The sequence below is a fragment of the Protopterus annectens genome, chromosome 11.part0 (assembly GCF_019279795.1).
Source record: "Protopterus annectens isolate FY-2018-M chromosome 11.part0, PAN1.0, whole genome shotgun sequence".
NCBI classification, from domain to species: Eukaryota; Metazoa; Chordata; order Ceratodontiformes; family Protopteridae; genus Protopterus; species Protopterus annectens.
The window spans coordinates 1,547,712,685-1,547,734,180 of record NC_056745.1 but is presented as its reverse complement, the minus strand read 5'-3'; the positions used below and the strand labels follow the sequence as shown (position 1 = coordinate 1,547,734,180).

Sequence of the window (21,496 nt, the reverse complement as noted above, 5' to 3'; positions counted from 1 at the left end):
ACACTTAGGTTATTCTGCCGTCAGGCGGTCCCGCAGTCAGCCTGAGTTCCAATGTCTTGGTCCGGCGTCTGCCGCTGTCGCTTCTTCCCTGATGTCAGTGTGCCAGGGGTATACAAGAGGCATCAGACACCATTTTCTTCAGTTTTTCTTGCCACAGACGTCAGGTGCCCCCCAATAGGTCACTAGATAGTTCCAATAATAAAAGTGATGCACAAAACAAAACATACCCCCAGCTATAAGCAAATACACCACAAAGGTTGTATCAGATTAAAAGGCATGGAAAGGTTTTAGTTGGATCACAGGGAAAGGAGGGAGGATAACCTGGACTGCAGCAGGGTGAACACTCGAACATCTACATTTATGGTAGGTACAAAACTGTACTATGTTCATCATGTTACCCTGCTGCAGTCATCACACTTGAGTTGAATCCCAAAGCTAAGTATGAGAGGTGGAATCAAACAGGGTTAGAAGGGGCTAGAAAGCCCTGCAAAACTGCAGTGGCGAAGTCAGCTCTAGTCTTAGAGTAAAGTGGTAAGTGATCGTGTTTGGTGAAGGTGTGTACTGAACTCCCAAGTTGCAGCTTCCAGAATATCCTTGGTTGGCACCCCCCTGAGGAGGGCTGTAGATGTAGCTGCTGCCCTGGTAGAGTGGGGCCTTATGCTAGCAGGAACTGGCTTTCCACGGTGGGTGTAGCAAAAACGTATGCAATGTCCTATCCATTTTGAAATGGTCTGTTTTGAGATAGCCTTTCCTTGTGATGCTGTAGCATAGATACAAAGAGCTGGTCAGATTTTCTGAAAACCTTAGTTTTATCCAAGTAGTAACGTAGTTGCCTGTGAATGTCCAAGGAGTGCAGGAGTCTTTCTCCTTTATGTGGATTTGGGAAAAAGGTGGGTAAATGGATGGTTTGATTTAGAGCCACATTGGATACCACCTTTGGCATAAAGGAGGGGTTAGTTCGTAGAGAAACTCTGTCTTGATGAAAAATGAGGAAAGGCTCTATTGCCATTAGTGCCTGTAGCTCTGAGACTCTTCTGGCTGAAGTAATTGCTAACAGCAGGGCAGTTTTCCATGATGTAAACTTTAAATCAGCTGAGTTAGCCGGCTCAAAAGGTGGTAGCATAAGCTTTTCCAGAACAAAGTTGAGGTATCAAGTTGGCGTTGGTGCTCTCCTGGGAGGCCTTATGTTTTTGGCCCCTCTGAGGTACTGCCTTAGAAGTGGATGTGAAAATAAGGGAGGATCTGTGTTGTAGTGAGCTGAAATAGCTGAGGCGTGGATTTTAATAGATGAAAATGAAAGTCCTTTGTGTAACATCTCCGTTAAATATTGTAGAATCTGAGGTATGTCCGGCTCAAGGGTATTTTGACCTTTAGCTTGGTTCCAGGCGCAAAATCTTTTCCATTTGTCTGAGTAGGCTTTCCTGGTGCTGGGCCTCCTGGCCTCCAGAATGACATCCATAACAGCTTGTGAAGGAGGAGCTGGCTGGTTGTGTAGGTGATTTGCCATGCAGCCAGATTTAAGGTCTTGAGTTGGCTGTGTAGAATTTGTCTTGCTATGTGAGCAGATGGGGAATTTGTGGCAAAATCCATGGTGGGCCATGCTCCTTAGTAGTGGGTACCAGTGCTGGCGTGACCAGTCTGGAGCAATGAGTATCATTCGTGGTCTCTCCATTCTGATTTTCAGCAGTACCTTTGTTAGAAGGGGCAATGAGGGAAAGCATATACTGTCAACCTTTTCCAACTGAATGAGAGTGCGTCCACTTTCCAAGCTTAATGGTGAAATGTCCTTGTGCAAAATTTTGATATCTGATTGACCTGTTTGCCAACCCCCAAAACTATGTCTGGGCGCCCCCATTTTTGAGTTATCACTGCAAATACTTCTGGATCCAGTTTCCACTCGTGGGGATCCAGGATGTTCCTGCTTAGGTAGTCTGCCAATGTGTTCTTTCTTCCTGGCAGGAATTGTGCTTGTAATTGAACTTGGTAAGTCAGTGCCGTGTTCCACAAGGTCATTGCTGGTCTGCGTAGAGGGTAGGAATGTGTACCCCCTTGTTTGTGCACCACATTACTGTGGTATTGTCTGTCCTTATTATAAGTTGTCCTGGATGCAAGAGGTCCTTGAAGGCTGTCAGAGCATTCTGTACAGCTAGCATCTCTTTTTGATTGATGTGCAGATTTCTTTGATCTGTAGTCCATTTGCCTTGTGCACTGTCCTGCCATGTGTGCCCCCCAGGCACAGTCCGATGCATCTGTTGTCAGTTTGCCTGGCTGGGGGTAAGGTGAAAGGCTGACCATTGAGGTGACATGCCTGAGACCACCATAGAAACTCCTGTTGCAGGCCGGGAATGAGAGGTATCATTGTTCCCAAGCTGTGGCGAGTCCATACGCTTTTCAGGTAACATTGTAATTTCCTCATATGCAGTTTTGCAAATGGTATTAGTAGTAGTATGCAAGATGCAATGAATCCCAAGGCCTGCAGAATTTTTCTTGCAGGAAGTTGGGTCTTTGTTGCCATTATTTTGAAGTACTGAGTTATTCGTAGTTGCTTGTCTGGCGTGAGATAAGCCATCTGGGCAGTTGTATTCAAGCTGGCACCCAGGAATGTCATGTTCTGTGAGGGCACTAGTTTTGATTTCTTTTCGTTTACTGTGTACCCTAGGCAACTTAGGTGTTTGACAAACGCCAGATGTAAGAGAATGCCCTTGTTTTCTGCTTGGATGAGGCAGTCGTCCAGGTATGGGTATATTTGAATTCCTCTGTCTGCAGTATGCAAGTACTGGTGCCAGACATTTTGTGAAGACCCTGGGCGCAGTAGATGAGCCAAAGGGCAGTGCAGAGAATTGGTAATGGGTTGAACCTGCAATGAAGCAGAGGTATCTTCTGCAATTTTGTCTGATAGGGGGGACATGCAGGTATGTCTCCTTGAGGTCCGTTACTAGCCAAGCCTTCTTACCCAACATGGGAAGAAGCTGCTGTAGTGTTAGCATCTTGAAGTTGGGTACTTGCAAGTAGGTGTTTAGAACTGAAAGGTCCAGAATGGGTCTCCATGCATTGTCCTTTCTGGGGACTAGAAAGAACCTAGAGTAAAATCCTTGGCCTTGCTCCTTGTACCAGCTGAATGGCTCTCATGTCCATGAGAGCTGCAATTTGTTTGTGTGCCTCTGCCCATTGATTTTGTGTCAGGTTTGACATTCCTTTTATCCTTAGCAAGGTGTGGAAATGGAATCTGTATCCTTGTGAGATAATGTCTAGGACCCATTTGTCCTTTGTGATGATGTGCCAGTTGTTTGCAAAAAGTGCTAAATTTCCTCCCAAGGGAGCTGCCAAGAGAGCTTTGCTTGGCAGTCTGAGGGTTAAGTCATTATTTGTCTTCTAGTAGTTTGGGGCCTGTCTTCTCCTCCCTTCTGTGCTGCAGTGCCCCAGTGGCGAGGTTTGTAAGGGATATGTGCTTGACCTCTGCTCCTTGGGCGTCTGTATTTACCCCTCTGTGGTCTGTCAGAAGCTGGAAAGGATCAATTTTTTGTTGGCCAATTTCTGCTGAAGTGAGGGGGTTGTACCTGTAAGAAATCTTTGACCGTCTGCATAGACTTTGCCTTATCCTCCATTTTCTTTAAAACCTCTTCTGCTTTAACCCAAAATAAGACATCCGGCTGTAAAGGTCCATCTAGTAACTTTGCTTTAACATGATCAGGCAGAGTTTGTTCCTTTAACCAAGCATGCCTACGTATGACAGACCCAGTAACAGCTGCTCTACAGGAAGTTTCCCGGGAATCAAATCCACATCGTAAAGTGCGTTTGCACACCTGTTCAGCTGCATGCAACAGATCCTGCATTTCCTTGAATTCAGACTGTTGAGAGTGTGTGTTCATCTTTTGTTTTAGTTGAGACATTAGGAACTGTTGATATTTCAGCATGTGGAAATGACAATTTAGTGCTCTCATAGCTAGAGTAGCTGAGGTGTACACCTTCTTCCCCCATCTATCTAGTGCTCTGGAGTCCCTTTCAAAGGGTACAGGATTTTTAGCCATAGAAGCCTTAGTCTCTGGGTCAGCAACAGGGCTTTTGTAAAGGAATTTGTGTGAGTCAGGCACTCTATAATATCAGTCTGGTTTGGCTGGAGCAGGAGGTAGAGAATCTGGATTTAGACTAGATTCTAAGTAAACATCAGCCACAATGTCTAAAACTGGAGGGATAGCAAGTGGTCTGTGCTGGGGAAGTAAAAGAAAAGTACAGTTTTGTACCTACCATAAATGTAGATGTTCGAAGATCCACATTGCTGCAGTCCTTACACTTGGGTAGTCCGCTGTCCTCGGTCGGCCCGAATATCAAAGTATAAGGCTGACGTCGGTCAAGGCGCATTAGACTGACATCAGGACGTCAGGGTACAAATGCGCATGACCGACGTCATATCCTCAGTCTTTTCTTGCCCCAGATGTCAGAAGACCCTAAAAAGAAAGGCCAAAACCAAAAGACAGCAAACAACCAACCATCCTTGCACTAATATGTACAATATATACAATATACACAATATTTACAACCCAACCCACACAACCGCCTCTAACTACAGAGGGGAAGGAGGGAGGGTAAATTGGACTGCAGCAATGTGGATCTTCGAACATCTACATTTATAGTAGGTACAAAACTGTACTATGTTCTTCATCTCACATTGCTGCAGTCCTTACACTTGGGTAGAATCCCAAAGCAGAGGTAAGGGAGGATGGCAAAACTATAAAGAAGCAGGAGCTGCCAAAATGCCCTGTAAAATAGCAGTGGCAAAACCAGCCCTAGATTTAGAGTAAAGTGGAAGGTGATAATGCTTAGAGAAAGTATGCACTGAACTCCAAGTAGCTGCCTCCAAAATATCTTTAGTTGCCACCCCTTAAAAAGCTGTCAAGTGGCAGTAGCCCTAGTGGAATGAGGCCTAATCCCAGCTGGAATCTCCTTACCATGATGGGAATAACAGAAAGCAATGCAAAACCCAATCCACTTAGAAATAGTTTGTTTAGACACAGGCTTGCCCTGAAAACTCAAAGCAAAAGAAACAAATAACTGCTGAGACTGCCTGAACCCTTTAGTTCTGCTCAAATAATATCGCAACTGCCTGTGTACATCTAAAGTGTGCAAAATCTTTTCCCCTTTATTTTGGGGATTTGCATAAAAAGTAGGCAAATAAATAGTTTGGTTTAAAGCCACACTAGAAACCACTTTAGGCATAAAAGGAAGGATTAGTACGCAAAGATACCCTATCCTTATGGAAAATTAAGAAAGGCTCAACTGCCATAAGGGCCTGCAATTCAGAAACCCTTCTTGCAGAGGTAATGGCCAACAAAAAAGCAGTCTTCCATGATAAATATTTCAACTCGGTAGTAGCTGCAGGCTCAAAAGGTTGTAGAGTGAGTTTCTCCAACACAAAATTGAGATCCCAAGCAGGAGTAGGAGCTCTACGTGGGGGTCTTATATTCTTTGCCCCTCTAAGAAATTGCTTGAGCAAAGGATGAGAAAACAATGGTGGGTCACAGTCATAGTGAGCCGAAATTGCTGCAGCATGAACCTTAATAGAAGAGGACAAACCTTTGTCCAGTAACTCAGTAAGATATTGAAGAGCCACACTTAAATTAGGCTCAGAAACATCAAAATCCTTTGCTGCACTCCAAAATAAAAATCTCTTCCATTTATCTGCGTACACTTTCCTTGTACTAGGCCTTCTAGCTTCCAAAATAACATTCAAAACTTGCTGTGGAAGTTGAGACCCTCTATGGTTCAAAACAGAATATGCCAGGCTGTTAGGTGAAGAGAGTGAAGCTTGACATTGAGTAAATGACTGTTCTCCTGAGACAACAGGTGTGGAATCTAAGGCAAAGGCCATGGAGGCTCCCGTACCAGACTTCAGTAATGGGTACCAGTGCTGTCGAGGCCAATCTGGAGCTATTAAAATCATCTTTGGCTTGTCCTGTCTGATCTTTAGGAGTACCTTTGGGAGGAGAGGCAGAGGTGGAAAGGCATACACATGAAGATTGCTCCAATTGAAAGAAAGAGCATCCACTTTCCAAGCTGTGGGATGAAACCTTTTTGTGCAAAACTTTGGCAGCTGGTGGTTTAGTGGAGAAGCGAACAGATCTATGTCTGGAGTTCCCCATGACACTGTCAATTTCTGAAATACATGAGGATCCAATTTCCACTCGTGGGGATCCATAATTCGTCTGCTCAACACATCTGCTAAGGAGTTCTGTGCTCTCGGCAGAAACCTTGCCTGAAGATTTAGCTGTAAACTGAGAGCAGTCTCCCACAAAATCATTGCTTGCCTGCATAGAGGATAAGAATGTGTTCCCCTTGCTTGTTGATGTACCACATGACAGTTGTGTTGTCTGTTAGAATCAACACCTGCCCTGGAAGAAGTAAATCCTTGAAAGCTATTAATGCAAACTGGACTGCTAACATCTCCTTCAAGTTGATATGTAGATGTTGTAGTCTGGCAGGCCACGTGTCTTGTATCCACTTTCCATTTAGATGAGCTCCCCAAGCTTTGTCTGAGGCATCTGTCGTTAGAATCTGACTCGCCTCTGGCCGGGTCACAGAGTCCCTTGTTTAGGTGACATTCCTGAGCCCACCACAAAAATTCCTTTTGAATGCAAGGTATTATCTGAATGACAGTGTCCAGATCCTGGCAGTGCTGTGTCCATACATTTTTGAGATACCATTGTAGCTTCCTCATATGCAGTTTGGCATTGGGAAGCACCAGAATACAAGATGCCATGAACCCCAAGGCTTGAAGGACTGTCCTTGCAGTCAGCCTGGACTGATGAGACAATTGATGAAAGTAAAGGGAAAGATTCTTTTGTTTGTCCGGGGTCAAAAGGCCATCTGGGATGCTGTATTCAGTCTTACACCCAGAAAGCACATGTCCTGAGAGGGTACTAGACTGGACTTTATTTCGTTCACAGAATACCCCAGGCATCTTAGCACTGCTATCACATATTGCAAATGATGAAGAAGCTCGTCCCTTCCTTGAGCCAGAATCAGGCAATCGTCCAAATAAGGATAGATCTGTATTCCTTTTAGCCTGAAGAAAGCTAGCACTGGAGCCAGAACTTTCGTGAACACTCTGGGCGCAGTAGATAAGCCAAAGGGCAATGCAGAGAACTGATAATGAGAAGTCCCAGCCTGAAAACGCAGATACTTCCTGCAACTCAGTCCGATAGGAACATGAAGGTAAGCCTCCTTGAGATCCAAAGTTACCATCCAATGATCTTTGCCCAGCAGAGGTAAAAGCTGTTGTAACGTCAACATTTTGAACTTGGGAATGTCCAGATAAGTGTTGAGGATAGATAAATCCAAAATTGGTCTCCACGTGTTCCCCTTCTTTGGTACTAGGAACAGGCGAGAATAAAATCCTAGGCCCACTTCTGGCATAGGGACCGGCTGTATGGCCCCTATTTGAAGTAGCAGAGAAATTTGTTTGTGAGCCTCTATTCTTTGCTGAGGAGGAACGTCTGGCATGCCTTTGAAAGGAGGCAAGGTATGGAAATAAAACCTGTAACCTTGGTGTATGATATCCAATACCCATCTGTCTTGGGTAATTAAACTCCAATTTTCCTTGAAAAGTGCCAACCTTCCTCCCAAAGGTGCTGCCAGACGAGAAGGCTCTGGCAGCTGAAAAGGTAGGTCATTGGGTCTGTTTACGAAAGGACTGACCCCTGCCCTCACCCGAAGACTGTGCAGGTGAACCACCTGTTCTAGGCCTGAAAGAGCCCTGAGCTCTGCCCCTACCACATCTAGATCTACCCCTAGGACTGGGAATCATAAGAAGGATACGTCCACCCCTTGGTAGGCCAATTCCTACTAAACTTCGGAGGCTGAACCTGCAAAAAATCTTTAAGTCTGCATAGACTTAGCCTTGTCTTCCATTTTCTTTAAGACTGCCTCACCAGGTGAACCAAACACATCAGACTGCAAAGGAGCATCTAAAATCCTTGTCTTAACATGGTCAGATAAATTCTGATCCCTCAGCCAGGCGTGCCTGCGAAGAACTGACCCAGTGGCAGCCACCCTAGACGAGGCCTGCACAGCATCAAAACCACATCGCAAAGAATGCTTACCCACCTGTTCAGAAACATGTACCAAATCTTGTAACTCTTTACACTCAATACCTTCCGCCAGAGCATCTACCTTAGACTTCAATTGGGAAAGTAGATAGTTTTGGTATTTCAACATGTGAATCTGGCAATTCAAAGCCCTCATAGCTAGGGTGGAAGAAGTATAGACTTTCTTTCCCCATCTATCCAAAGCCCTGGCCTCTATCTGGAGGAACCGGATTTTTAACAACAGAAGCCTTAACACCCTTAGGCCCCTGACTAACAGTTTCTGGGTCCGCCCTAGGACTCTTAAAAAGATATTTATGAGCTTCAGGCACCCTGTAATACCTATCCGGTTTAACAGGAGCAGGAGGCAAAGAATCAGGATTAAGAGAAGCCTCTGCAAACACATCTTCCACAACATCCAGAACAGGAGGTATAGCCAAAGGCCTATGCTGGGGTAAAACAAAATTCCCTAAGCCTTTTCCTGGAATCAGAGAAGTCCTGACCTTCCCACTTAAAATGCTCCCTCATGGAATGAAGAGTCTCTGAAAAGAAAAATCCTCAGGAGGAGAAGCAGAAGGAGTAGAATCATCCACATCAGAATCAGAATAAGGAGAATACTCCTGCAAGTCTTCAGCCGAAGACTCTGAAACATCGAAGCCTGCTCAAAACTCCCCAACTCAGGTTCCACCCTAGGTCTCTTATCAGGAGGGCAAAGAACCTCTAATCAAAGTAATCAAATCTTCTGCCATTTTAAGCATATGCTTCTTGGGCACAGATCCTGAAGAACTAGGAGTGACACCAACTGAAGCTAAACCTGGCCTGCCTCTGGGAGAAGCCTTGGAAACAGAAGGAGAGGGCCTAACCACCCTAGGAAGGGAGGGGAGTACAGTAACCTGAGAAGCCCCTTCAGCCTGACCTGCCTCCTGAGAGGCCACATCCTGCAATAACAGAGTCTCCCCCTGGGACTCCAGAGAAACCTCCGGCGGAGCCCCCGGCTCCACTGACACCTCTAAAGAACCGGCATCCGGTACAGACGGCTCTTCTTGCCTGGGCTTAGCTGCTTTGTCCTTGCGCTTCTTCGAAGAAGCGGACGTCGGAGCATCCGACGGCATATTATAATTGCACCGCTTCCCGAAGACTAACCTGGCACAATCTAACCGTCTCTTAATAGTGCGCTTATTGAACCTAGCACAAAAGCGACACCCAACAACGTCGTGCTCAGGCCCTAAACAAGGAATACACAAAGTATGATAATCTCTATCCGGTATCTGTTTCCCACAAGAAATACAGTTATTCACTTTTTCTGACATCCGGTAAACCACTGAGGCAAGAAAAAACTAAAATATTCCCCAACGGGGTACTTAGCCAACTTTGACTCGGTCTGAAACTCCGTGAAAAATTTCAGAACGCCAACGGCACTTGCAACGCTGCTTCTGCATCGGACCATGCGGCAAAAAAGACTGAGGATATGACGTCGGTCATGCGCATTTGTACCCTGACGTCCTGATGTCAGTCTAATGCGCCTTGACCGACGTCAGCCTTATACTTTGATATTCGGGCCGACCGAGGACAGCGGACTACCCAAGTGTAAGGACTGCAGCAATGTGAGATGAAGAACATCTCTCGGAGCCTTTTCTTTGAGTCGGAGTAGTCCTGACCTTCCCAGTGGAAATGTTTCTTCATGGTATGCAAGGTTTCCCAAAAGGAATAGTCTTCAGGGGGAGATGCTGAGGGAATGGAATCTTCAGCATCAGAATCTTCATAGGGGGGAAAAAGTAATCCTGTTCCTCAGAGGAGTCTTAGGAAATACAAACTTGATCAGAGGAGGCATAATCCTCCTCTTGTTTTGGCCTTTTGTCTGGGGGGAGGGGTTGGGAACCCCTGATCAGAGTAATCAAATCTTCAGCCATCTTAAGCATCTGTTTCTTAGGCATGGGGCCTTGAACTGGAGACTGACGTGCAGTCTTTTTAGGTTTTAAAGGAGTTTTAAGCTTAGCATAATATTTAATGGTGAGGGTAGTCTGTAGACACCTTCTGTAACAGAAGGTGTTTCCACAGCACCGGCTTCTCCTTCTGCAATGTTGTCGGTAGGGCCTAAAGAAAATGGCTGCGTCGGCCTAGTACTCTCTGCTTGAGAATCCAAAGGGGTCTGGGGTTCCAATTCTGCGGTCATCAGGGGCTGCATAGGCGCCTCACTGAAAACTGGGGGACCGGCCCAGCCGAGGCCTCGGAGTCTGGCTTGGATCTAGGCTGCCTGTCTATCTTTGCGTTTTTTATGCACGCCAGTAGTCAGTTGCTCCGACGGCATAGTACAATTAAATTTCCTATTGAAGTAGTGTCGGGCGAAATCAAAGTGTCGCTTTATAGTTAGCTTATTGAACCTAGCACAAAACAGACAACCAGTGACGTCATGGCCTGGGCCTAGGCAAGGTATACAGTAAGAATGAAAGTCCTTATAAGTTATCTGCTTCCCACAAGAAATGCAATTGTTAACTTTTTCTGACATCGGACTGAGGCAAGAAAATGTTCTCCAATGGGTATTTAGCTTCTGAAGACTTCGGACTGAAATTCGATTCGAAAATCTCAGGTGTCGGCCGACCGGCACTTGCAAACTTATCTGCTTCGGGCACCGCGTGGCAAGAAAGACTGAAGAAAATGGCGTCGGATGCCTCTTATATACCCCTGGCGCACTGACGTCAGGGAAGAAGCGACAGCAGCAGACGCCGAACCAAGACTTTGGAACTCAGGCCGACTGCGGGACCGCCTGACGACAGGATAACCGAAGTGTGATGACTGCAGCAGAGTAACACTATGAACATCCTTGTTGGCTAGGCTTACGTAGGCCCTCAGGCCGATAGTTTCCTAGGTAGGTACTAGGCTGTGTACACACACACACACACACACACACACACACACACACACACACACACACACACACACACACACACACACCACTTTTTAATACGAGCCCTGCATGCAGTCCTCTTCCTTCACCTATGTAAATAGTTGGAAAGGCAGTAGCGTTCCGAATGCTCCTCACAGTCTCATCCGTTAGTCGTACATTCAGAAGTACTTTGAAATGGGTAATTGTCTATGTACAATGTTTTGTTTCCTCTCTTCCTCCTGTATGTAATTGGCTTTTGGAGCTATGGCTGAAACGAGTCCTGCTGGTTCAGCTCACTACCCTGATTAAAAAATGTAACAATTAAAACATATCAAAGTGCCTTCTCTCACTGTTGACTTTTTCCCATAATTTTACTAAACAGTCAAACTTTGAAACAAAAGCACTAATTACCATAAGATGAGACCTATGTTGAATCAAAGTCTAGCACATAAAGCAGAAGTGAAAGATATGAAAGCCAAGCCTTCTGCTTGGAAATTTAATTTCAAAATACCTTTTCATTTAGTAATAAACTACTTCTGCATTGTACTTGCAGTTAACTTCTGCATGCCATAACTGCAAAAATGGGCCCAAAGGATAACTAGAATCTCAGCTAGCAGCTCACCCACCATGGCAATCAAATGCTTTAAGACAACATTCTGGAAAAAAAAAAAAAAAAAAACAAAAGCAAAAAATGAAAAAATAAACATACGTACTAGAGCCCAAAGCCTCTGCTTCAGTGGATGGAACTTTATAGATTTTTCCTCCTTTGTACACAAAGCTTCCCTCTACTACCTTGAAATCAAGGTAGCGAGTAACTTCAGTTAACATTAACATCTTTACTAGTTGGCCTGTTATTAAAAACAGAAAATGAGATATGGTTAGGCTAATGAACACTTGGTCTATCATTTATAATAGAAGTGCAAATTAACTCTGTGAAACTTCAAAAGTTCCAAAACGGCCTCAACCCATCTGTCAATGAGAAGACAAAGTGGCATGATTAAACAATGTATACAAACATGTATGGATTACATGGTAACTTGAACGTAACAGACCACAAAACACTCCAGTTTTCCACTAATTAAAGAGTTCCAAAAGGAAAAGAAGGCCTGGGGTTTCCTCACTTACCAAAAAAGTAGAAGCAATAAAGAATGTGGTGTTCACAAAGTCTGAGAGCAAGAAAGCATACAAATGTCCCCATTATCCACTACACTCCCTGTCCTGCTCAACTCCATAAGCTGTATCTAGGTTGCTCAAAGTCGCTATCAAATGCAAAGACGCAACCCTCCCCCCATATGGGTAAGGAGATATACACACCACCTACCACTGCAACTAGCTCTTTATAAACTCAAGTTTCTCAACCCAGATTATGACAGTGACAATTGAAGCTACCAAACCACAGCTGGTTGTTGCATTACAGTCTGCAAGGCACACAGTGCTGGCCCATCTAACCAGCATCATGGCATACAGTAATAAAATTATGAATCAGAGGATTCCCAACTCCCTTAGAGGCACAGGCACTTGAAGGGGCAAGTGAGGGGATGATACAAGGTCCAGTTGCATCTACTTGGGGGGGGGGGGCCTGGCTGGAGTGCACACTCCCTATTAGACTCTCTGGTCGACAGTGATAAACACACAGTTTCTTGCCTCAAGGGCATCAGGGCCTTTGAGTGTACGTCACTTGGAAAAGTAGGTGACACCTCTTGCACTGAACCAGTACATATGCCACCCCTTGGACACTTGCAGGTAAGTGCACAGAAAATGTAGAAAAAATGGATTCCTGCAACCCATGCAGAAGACGACACTGGACTCTCACCCCAAAGGGCAGACGATGACACTGGACTCTCACCCCAAAGGGAAAATTAATTAGCCAAAGCATACGAGTGGGAGTGAGTATCTATGGTCAGAAGTTGATCACATACAAAAATCAGACTGATCAGTCTAACATCTCACCCATCAGGCTTTATAATCCACACATCACGGAGGATGCAAAAAAAAAAAAAAAAAAAAGACGCAGCCCACTTTAATGCTAGCAAGGATTTCCGTACCATTTTAACCAACACTACATGGTAACATACGCTTGAGTCAAGGTATAATAGAAGCAAGATAAACTAGACAAATTTTAAGAGATCAGAAGCAAGCACAATTCAAACCATACTAAATGTCAGTCAAAAATAATAGCTTGGGGGATTAACATGGAGTACCCATCTTATAGTCTAAAGGATGGCATCAAGGGGCTGCAGAAGTCTTTCTACAAGACTTCAGGTGGCACTTCTATATACAATACTAAGTTTAAGTACATCTTGGAGAAACCCTGTAGGCATATTTCACTGACAAAAGGTGACAAATGGGTACATCATTCCCTCCATAACTACTGGACTGTTTCTTACAGCAGTCTGTGGGTAATGAAGAAAAAGGGGAAAAATGTACTAATACTCACCACAAGCCATTAGGAATTTGGGTATAAGATCTACGTTCCAGTCTCTCCCTCTACCCATTGAATCTGGTGGACTACCAGGGAGGTTGAATCTTTTATACAACTGAAAAGCAAAATATAGCAGTCAGTTTTCTCTTTTGAAATTCAGTAAATCTTTCAAAAGTTTTTTGTAATAAGTAACTTTCCAAAAATTGAGTTAGTCGTACATTCAGAAGGTATGTTCAACCTGTAAAACCGGTATCCAACTTCAGTTATAGGGAGAGAGCATTAGGATCACTAATAGCTCTTCAGGCTGGTTGCCCTCTCCCTAAGCTCTTACAATGGTCAGCTCCAGTTTGCAAGTTCTTCTTGGTATATGAAACACTTGTCCTGATGTACGGAGTACAAAATACCCCTAGAAAAGTAAGGGAGCATAAAGAAACTACTATGTGCTAACCTGAAGTTTATTGGTGTCCTCAGCTAAAGAATGAACTGCTCACCCTGGGCTTGATAGAAAAGGTAAGACTGAATGGGAAGCCTTATAAAGATGGATACATGTTTACAGACTTAGTAGTATGGCAAGTACAAAAATACAGATGTGTAAATAAATACCATAATAGAAGATGTTTGATTGATTACTGCTGAAGTAGCCTAAGCTATGTGGGTTGTTATCCTGTACAGTATATAAAAGCTGGTCAGCTTCCAAAGCTTCAGAGCACCTTCCACGCACCCATACCAATAGTCAGTTTAAGCGGAGCGGACTAAAAAGTTTGTAAGCAAAGCCCTTCAAACAGCTTCCATGACAAAAGAGAGGGAGGCTCAGCCATGAAAGCTAGAACAAAAAAAAAAAAAAAAAAGTTCAAACCCTGGCATAAAAACACACCAAAAAAATAAAGGGGGGGGGGGGGAGTGGCTACTACAGTAATGATCATTTTTAAACATCTGTTACCTACTCAACTGTACCATGTTCTTCACACTGATCACTGCTGCAGTAGCCCAAGCTATATGGGTAGACTACCACAGCTCATTACTGAGAGGTGACAAAAGGGGGTCCAGGAGCCCCTGGAAAATTGTCTCAAACCCTGACCTAGACCTCAAGAAGGAATATGGCTTACAGTGCTTTGTAAATGTATGTACAAAGAACAGAGTTGCTGTGTTCCCTCGAGTCCCACCTTTTCCAAAAAAAAGGACACTGATTAAGCCAACTCTCTGGCAGTATGTGCCTGCAACAGTTCTGCCACGGTGAGAAAACAAATGTAATAGCCCAAGACAATAATTTGGAAAGAGTCTATCTTGACACAAGTTTCCCTCCTTATCTTCAAAGAAGTGAACTGATCGGAAGCTGTTCTGAAAATTTTTGTTGCGTCTAGATTTTACCAGAGAAGAGTATGTGAAGTATACTTTCCCCCTCATTTTTGGGTTCAGGGAAGAGCACAAGATGATGGATAGTTTGGCTCAAACTAAACTCAGATACCGCTTTAGGCATAAAAGTATTAGTTCTCAAGGAAACCCCATCTCTGCGGAAAAAAAAGGTTGACACCATAAGACTGCAATACAGATGTTCTTTCTTCAGAGGTCACAGCAACCAGTAAAACTGTTTTCCATTTTAAGAGCTTCAAGTCAGACAGATGCGCTGGCCGAAATGGAGAAAGCTCCAGCTTCTCCAACAATTAAAATCGTAAGGAGCCATTGGTTTTCTTTGACGTCTCCTATGCAATACCCCTTTCAAAAACATTTTGAAATGAAAATGCCTTGAAAGAGGGGAACCCATGGGCAGATATGCGGAAATGTCAATAAATGATCATTGATAAGACAGGTCACAGTACAGTAACTCTCAAACATCGCAAAACCAGAGAAACACTAGCTCTGAATAGTTTCTGGTTACGTTGTTAGCACAAACTAGAATGCTCTTTCCTTTTGCTAAAATATGGTTTTCTAGTAGCAGGCACGTCCTGGAGCCTACAAGATATCACAAAATCCTACCATCCAGGCAGTCGTCTGAAGTTATTTGGGGTCAGAATACACCAAAAACTTGTGCGAGTAGATCTAGTCTGTGAGGAAGCTTGTGGTAATTTCTCCTGGCCAATTCCAAAATAAAGAGAAAGTACACTTGTGTAAGAACTTACATAGTAAGAAGTTATGTACTCACCATAACGTTCCATCTGAGTAGGTAAACTACTTGTCTGCAACCTGTGGGATTCGGATCCAAGCCGGCAACTTTACAAAGCTTAGATCCGAGCTCCTAGCTCCTCCCCTTACCCATAATCCCCTACCAACCGACTGACTGACCTCGGATCAAGTTTGCCCGCAAGCACTATAGTGGATAACTAAATACATCATCAGAAATGGTACATCACTATATGACATGAAACACATCTGAAGGTCGGGGGGGGGGGCGGTTGCAGACAAATGAAGTTTACCTACTCAGATGGAACGTTCTGGTGAGTACATAACTTCTTAATCTGAAGTAGTTAACTTCATTTGGTCTGCAACCTGTGGGACATAATCCCCAGCTACCTAAACCTTGGGCGGCCTTCATGGAAGGCTATTCTGGAGCACTGCGGAGCCAAAAGAAGTTCTCCCTCTGGAGGTAATGTCCAATTTATGATTGATGAAGGTATGAGATGAGGCCCAAGTGGCTGCTGAACAGATATCATCCAAGGAAACCCTTGATTTAAAGGCGGCAGATGTAGCCATAGCCCTAGTTGAATGGGCACGAACTCCTTGAGGTGCAGGCCTGCCGGAATTTTGATACGCTGTAATGATACACTGTGAAATACATCTCTATAAGGAAACTTTCGAGACCGGTTTACCTAGATTAAATTTGGCAAAGGAGACGAACAACTGGTCGGATTGTCTATGACCAGATGTCCTATGCATGTAAAATCTAAGTCTGTACACGTCCAAAGAATGTAGTCTGTACTCCCCTTTGTTCTGGTAGTTAGGAAAGACCGGCAAATTGATAGATTGGTTAATATTAGATTCAGAAACTACCTTCGGGAGGAAGAAGGGATTGGTCCTGAGGTAAACCCTATCCTTGTGAAAGGCTAAGTATGGGGGTTTCACAGAAAGAGCTTGCAATTCAGATACTCTCCTGGCTGAAGTAATAGCCACAAGAAAGGCTGTTTTCCAAGACAAATATTTGAGGTCTACTGAAGATGCCGGTTCGAAGGGAGGGGCTGTCAGGGCTTGTAATACCAAGGTCAGATTCCATGGAGGTACCGCTTCCTTTATTGGAGGTCTAAGAAGAAAGGTGTCCTTTAGGAACGTTTTGCACAATTTTGTAGTAATCAAAGGACCCATTTCAGTACCTACGTGGTAATGAGAGATAGCTGCTAAGTGAACCTTAACCATAGAACAGCTAGCTCCGCCATTAAAAAGACCTGAAAGAAAGTCCAGCACCGCAGGCAAGGGGGCTGTAAAAGGGTCTAAATTATGGCGTTCTGCCCAGATAGAGAAACGCTTCCATTTACTACCATAGACCTGCCTAGTAGAGGGCTTGTGCGCTGCTACTAGGATAGTTTTAACTGGAGAAGAGATACCGGGAGTCCTAGCTACAAGTGGAACTGGAGCAGCCAAGCCGTAAGCTTGAGGCTGGCCAGGTCGGGAAGTGGGAGCCCCTGGGTGTGGGAGATTAGATCCGGGAGGGGATCATGAATCCAGGGCAGATTCACTCGATGAGACCAGAGGTAAGGGAACCAAGCTTGGCGAGGCCAGAATGGGGCAATGAAGATCATCCTGCTCCCCAACCGACTGGCTTTCTGAAGTTTCAGCATGAGGGGAAGAGGAGGGTAGGCATAGAGAAGACCGGGTGGCCAAGCATGCACCAAGGTGTCCCTCGGGGCTTCCCCGGCAGGGGGAATGAGAGCGAAGTAATTGTTGAATTTCATGTTTGAGGGAGATGCAAAAAGATCGCAACAGGGCTGCCCCCAAACGGCAAAAATTCGACTCGCTACTCGAGGATTGAGGGACCACTCGTAAGGTGAAAGGATGGTGGGACTCAGTCTGTCCTCCAGGATGTTGGTCTGTCCCGGAATGTGCGTTGCAATGAGAAAGCGGTTGGTGGAGATCACCCACTCCCACACTCATGGCTTCTCGACAGAGTGGGTAAGACCTGGTTCCCCCCCTTGTTTGTTGATATACCATACCACAGACATACTTCTGTCTGGATTGCAATTGTTCCTACAGGCAGAAGGCTCTGAAGTGCTTGCAACGACAACAGCACTGCCCTCATCTCTAGAACATTTATGTGCAATAAGGTCTCCGAATCGTTCCACGTGCCTTGGACCATCCTGCTCGAATAATGCCCCCCCACCCAAGACGAGAGGAGTCCATGGTCACCGTGGCGAGAGGGGGGGGCCGTGGCAAAGGGGCGTCCCGGCTGGAGTCCGGTGATTGAAGCCACCAAACGAGAGCCCTCTTGCAGGCCCTGCTGAGAGAAATGGGGTGACTCAAGGGGTATTGATGAAGGGACCATTGGACTTGGAGAGTCCACTGTAAAATCCTCATGTTCAGACGCGCCATGGGAAGGTTTATAGCAGCTGCCATGGACCCCAGGGCCCTCAGAACGAATCCCGCCAGAGGTTTTGAAGATTGAAAGATGGCCCGCACATGTGCCAAAGTGTGCAACCGGTCGGGAGTTAAGAAGACTAGTTGCCTGTTGGTGTCCAGTCTGGCCCCGATAAAATCTATCATCTGAGTCGGGGTGAGAAGACTTGTCTGAGTTTATAGTGATCCCTAGTTGCGGAGCAAGGTTGAGAAAGTAGTCCCTGGCTAAGCATAGTAGATGCCTTGTTGGGGCAGTGAGGAGCCAGTAGAGTCCAGGTACAGGAAGACCTGCATTCCCTGGAGTCTCAGGTGGGCCGCTATCATTGCTAATACCTTGGTGAACACCCTGGGGGCCAGAGATGAGACCAAAGGGGAGGACCCTGCATTGATAATGACTGGCTCCCAGCCGGAAGCAGAGAAATCTCCTGGACTGTTCGTCCATCCATATGTGGTAGTACACGTCCTTGAGGTCTATGGAGCACATCCAGTCGTTCTCCCGCAAGAGGGGGAGAATAGACTGAAGAGTGACCATCCAGAACTTTTCTTTGGTTACTGACAGATTTAGTAGGGAAATAAAAATAGAGGATGGGCAGTAGGTCCCCCGTCTTTTTGGCACCAAAAAGAACCTGGAGTAGTAACCCGATCCGGACTGGCCTGGGGGGGATGTGCTGGATGGCTCCTTTTTCTAAAAGCAGCTGAATTTCCGCAGCTGCTGCCTCCCTCTGATCGGGAGAAACATCGGGGAGGTGTCCGGGGGTGTTGGGAATATAGGAAAAGGGAATTCTGTATCCTCTGATCATGATACGAAGCACCCATCAGTCTGTTGTAATGGACTCCCAAGCTGCCAGGTGCTTCGAGAAATGCCCCAGAGTGGAGCAGTCGGGCAACCCCTCAGGGTTGCTGCGTGGGCCGATTAGAGAAGGCTTCTCTGGACCCAAAGTTCTTCGGGCCCCCTCTGCCTCTAGGGCGGGGTCCAGCCTGTCCTCCTCTGCCGCAGAAGGACTGGGAGTCCTGAGCGGACTGGGATTGTTGCGACTTTCGGAACCACATCTTCTGTCCCTTTCGGTTCTTGGAGAAGGTCCACTGGGGAGCAGAGAAGCGGACTCCGACAGCAGACGTCTTCCCGTCCTTTTCACTCTGGACCAAAGTCTCGCGAACTGTCTTGCCAAATAGGGCAGAACCATCGGAGGGGGCATTCGCAAAGGATGCCTTGAAGGGTTCCGCGAAATCACAATGTCGGAGCCAGGCCTGGCGCCTCATAACTAGGCCTGCTCCGCTGGCTCTAACGGCTCCCTCTGTAGCATGGGATAAAAGCAGCATAGAGGTGTTGGATACAGACCTAAGAGTGGCCATGCGAGTGGAGTACAACTGTTTGTCCTCCCCTGACATGGACTCCAGAGGCGATGCAGCGTACTCTTTGATAAGGTCTCGCTGCAGTCGAATCACATGTGCCATGTAGTTCAGGGACCTTACAGTGAAGGTCACTGAACTAAAGACCCTATTCCCGAGATGGACCATCGAGCGAGACTCCTTGCTCGGGGGATGTACCGAGGGACTCTCGTGGGCCAACTCCCTTCTTGGTGGCTGCCGCCACCAACATGGCATTTACGGGGGGGGGGGTCCCTTGCTCCAATGGGATTTCTCTGCCGGGGGGCTCAGGATCTTGTAAGGATGTTTGGGGACTGGCTCCACAGTGTCCGACTCCTTCCACGCCCTAGTGGTGATAAGGTCCACTAAGGGGTCGGCCGGAGGGGACACCCAAGAGGTAGATGGGCCTGCTTCGAATGCCTCCAGGAACACGGATTCATCCGAGAAAGCCTTCGGGGCAGACCACCCCCCTCTTATCCTAAGCATTTCCATGATGTCTCCGAAGGAGACATCCTCAGGGGGTGACCTTGGGGAGCCTTCCCCCTCATCCAAACCCATGTCTTCTGTCAAGGACTCTGGGGAGTCCACGTGCCTCCTCTTACACTTACACTTGTGAAGAACATTCTCGGGGGGACTGTCCGAGGACGACTCACCAGCAACGTCTTGTTCCAGGGGAACGACCTGAGACATCAAAGCAGGCTGTCCCTGTGGCTGGGCGACAGAAGCCTTACCCAAACGAGAGGGAGTGCGGGATGGAGCCGTAGCAGGGAGTGGGGGCCTGTATGTACTCAACAGAGCACTCTCCACCACATCGAAGGCCGAGGGAGAGCCACTCTCTCTGGGATCAAAGAGCCGACCCTCACTCTGATCCGATGGCTGGATCGGAGCCGGCGCAGAGACCATCGGATCCGAAGGGCCAGTGTGCTCCGACATGGACGGAGCCGAAGGCACACTAAACCCCTCGGATCCGAAGCTCAGAGCACAGCTCCGAGAGCTCGGATCCGTCGGATCCGGTAAACTCAAAGGAAGAGTCGGAGCCGAAGTACCAGATGCTGTCCGGCTCCAAGCACTACGAACCCAGGAAGCAGGTTGGAGAAGGAGCTATCAGGGCAAAGAAGGGTGTTGAGCTCCCCCCCCGGAGGGGGGGGGGGGAGGCAGGAGCACTCCCATCTGCATTTGGGCCTGGATGAACCTTCGCATGACCAAATCAGCTTCAGAAAGGCTATGTGTTGATCTCGACGAGGCCACCGAGGCTGGCCTGGAGTACCGCCTCGATGACCTTGACGGAGATCGGGTCTCCTCCTCCCCGTGTCCCACTGAGAAGCATGGAGACCGGAGCCGAGAAGGAGACCTGGAAGCCATGGAGGGAGAAGCCCGCTTAGCCAGGGGGGGGGCCAAAGCAGAGGCCGCGGGCCGCCGCTTGTGGTGCTTCTCCCTCTGTTTTTCTTTCCTGGCCTCCCTCTCCTCCGGCGCCAAAGCGGGAGATTGAGTCCCGGCCGGGGGGAGAGAGGCAGGAGTGGCCGCCACCGAAGCCTGGGAGGAGGCCACAGAAGCACCGGAGGCCAAAGCCAAATCTGGGGGCAAAAGTCCCGCAAGGATCAGCTTAGACCTCCGGTCCTTCAGTGCCCTGGGGTTGAACACCGCACAGATAGCACATCCAGAAGAAAGGTGTTCAACCCAAAGGCACCGGACGCACAGAGTGTGGCCATCCGCCGGGGAGAGCTTATGGCCACACTCGGTGCACTTAGAGAATATTGGCTTTGGGGCCTCAGACATATTAAAGTAAAAACTCAGGCCCCAACACACTAAACACACACAAACTACGACCAGCGAGGGGAGGAAGAAACTAGACTAATTTTAACCAAAATTTAACTGAAATGGTATAATCAAAAGGGTACCTAACACACACTAACACTCACTCAAATTTAACAAGTAAAATTAAAAGGAGAGACTTATCTGGCCAAAAAAAACCCAGGAGCTCGTAATCTAGCTGCTGTTCAGAAGCGCGGCAAACTAGATCGGAGGTCAAGTCAGGGTTGGCAGGGGATTATGGGTAAGGTGAGGAGCTAGGAGCTCAGATCTAAGCTTTGTAAAGTTGCCGGCTCGGATCAGAGATCGGATCCGAATCCCACAGGTTGCAGACCAAATGAAGTTAACTACTTCAGATCTAATGTTTTACTGATCTTTTTCTTTTGGCTGTTCCAA

General features: G+C 46.6%; 1 protein-coding gene across 1 annotated transcript in view; it reads right to left on the bottom strand.

Moving 5' to 3' along the window:
* Positions 1 to 21,496, bottom strand: part of GDI2 (GDP dissociation inhibitor 2) — a 771,636-nt gene that overhangs the window by 623,446 nt on the left and 126,694 nt on the right. The window contains 2 exon segments of the mRNA XM_044088823.1: positions 11,676 to 11,810; positions 13,400 to 13,499. Coding sequence (XP_043944758.1) covers positions 11,676 to 11,810; positions 13,400 to 13,499 — 235 coding nt within the window.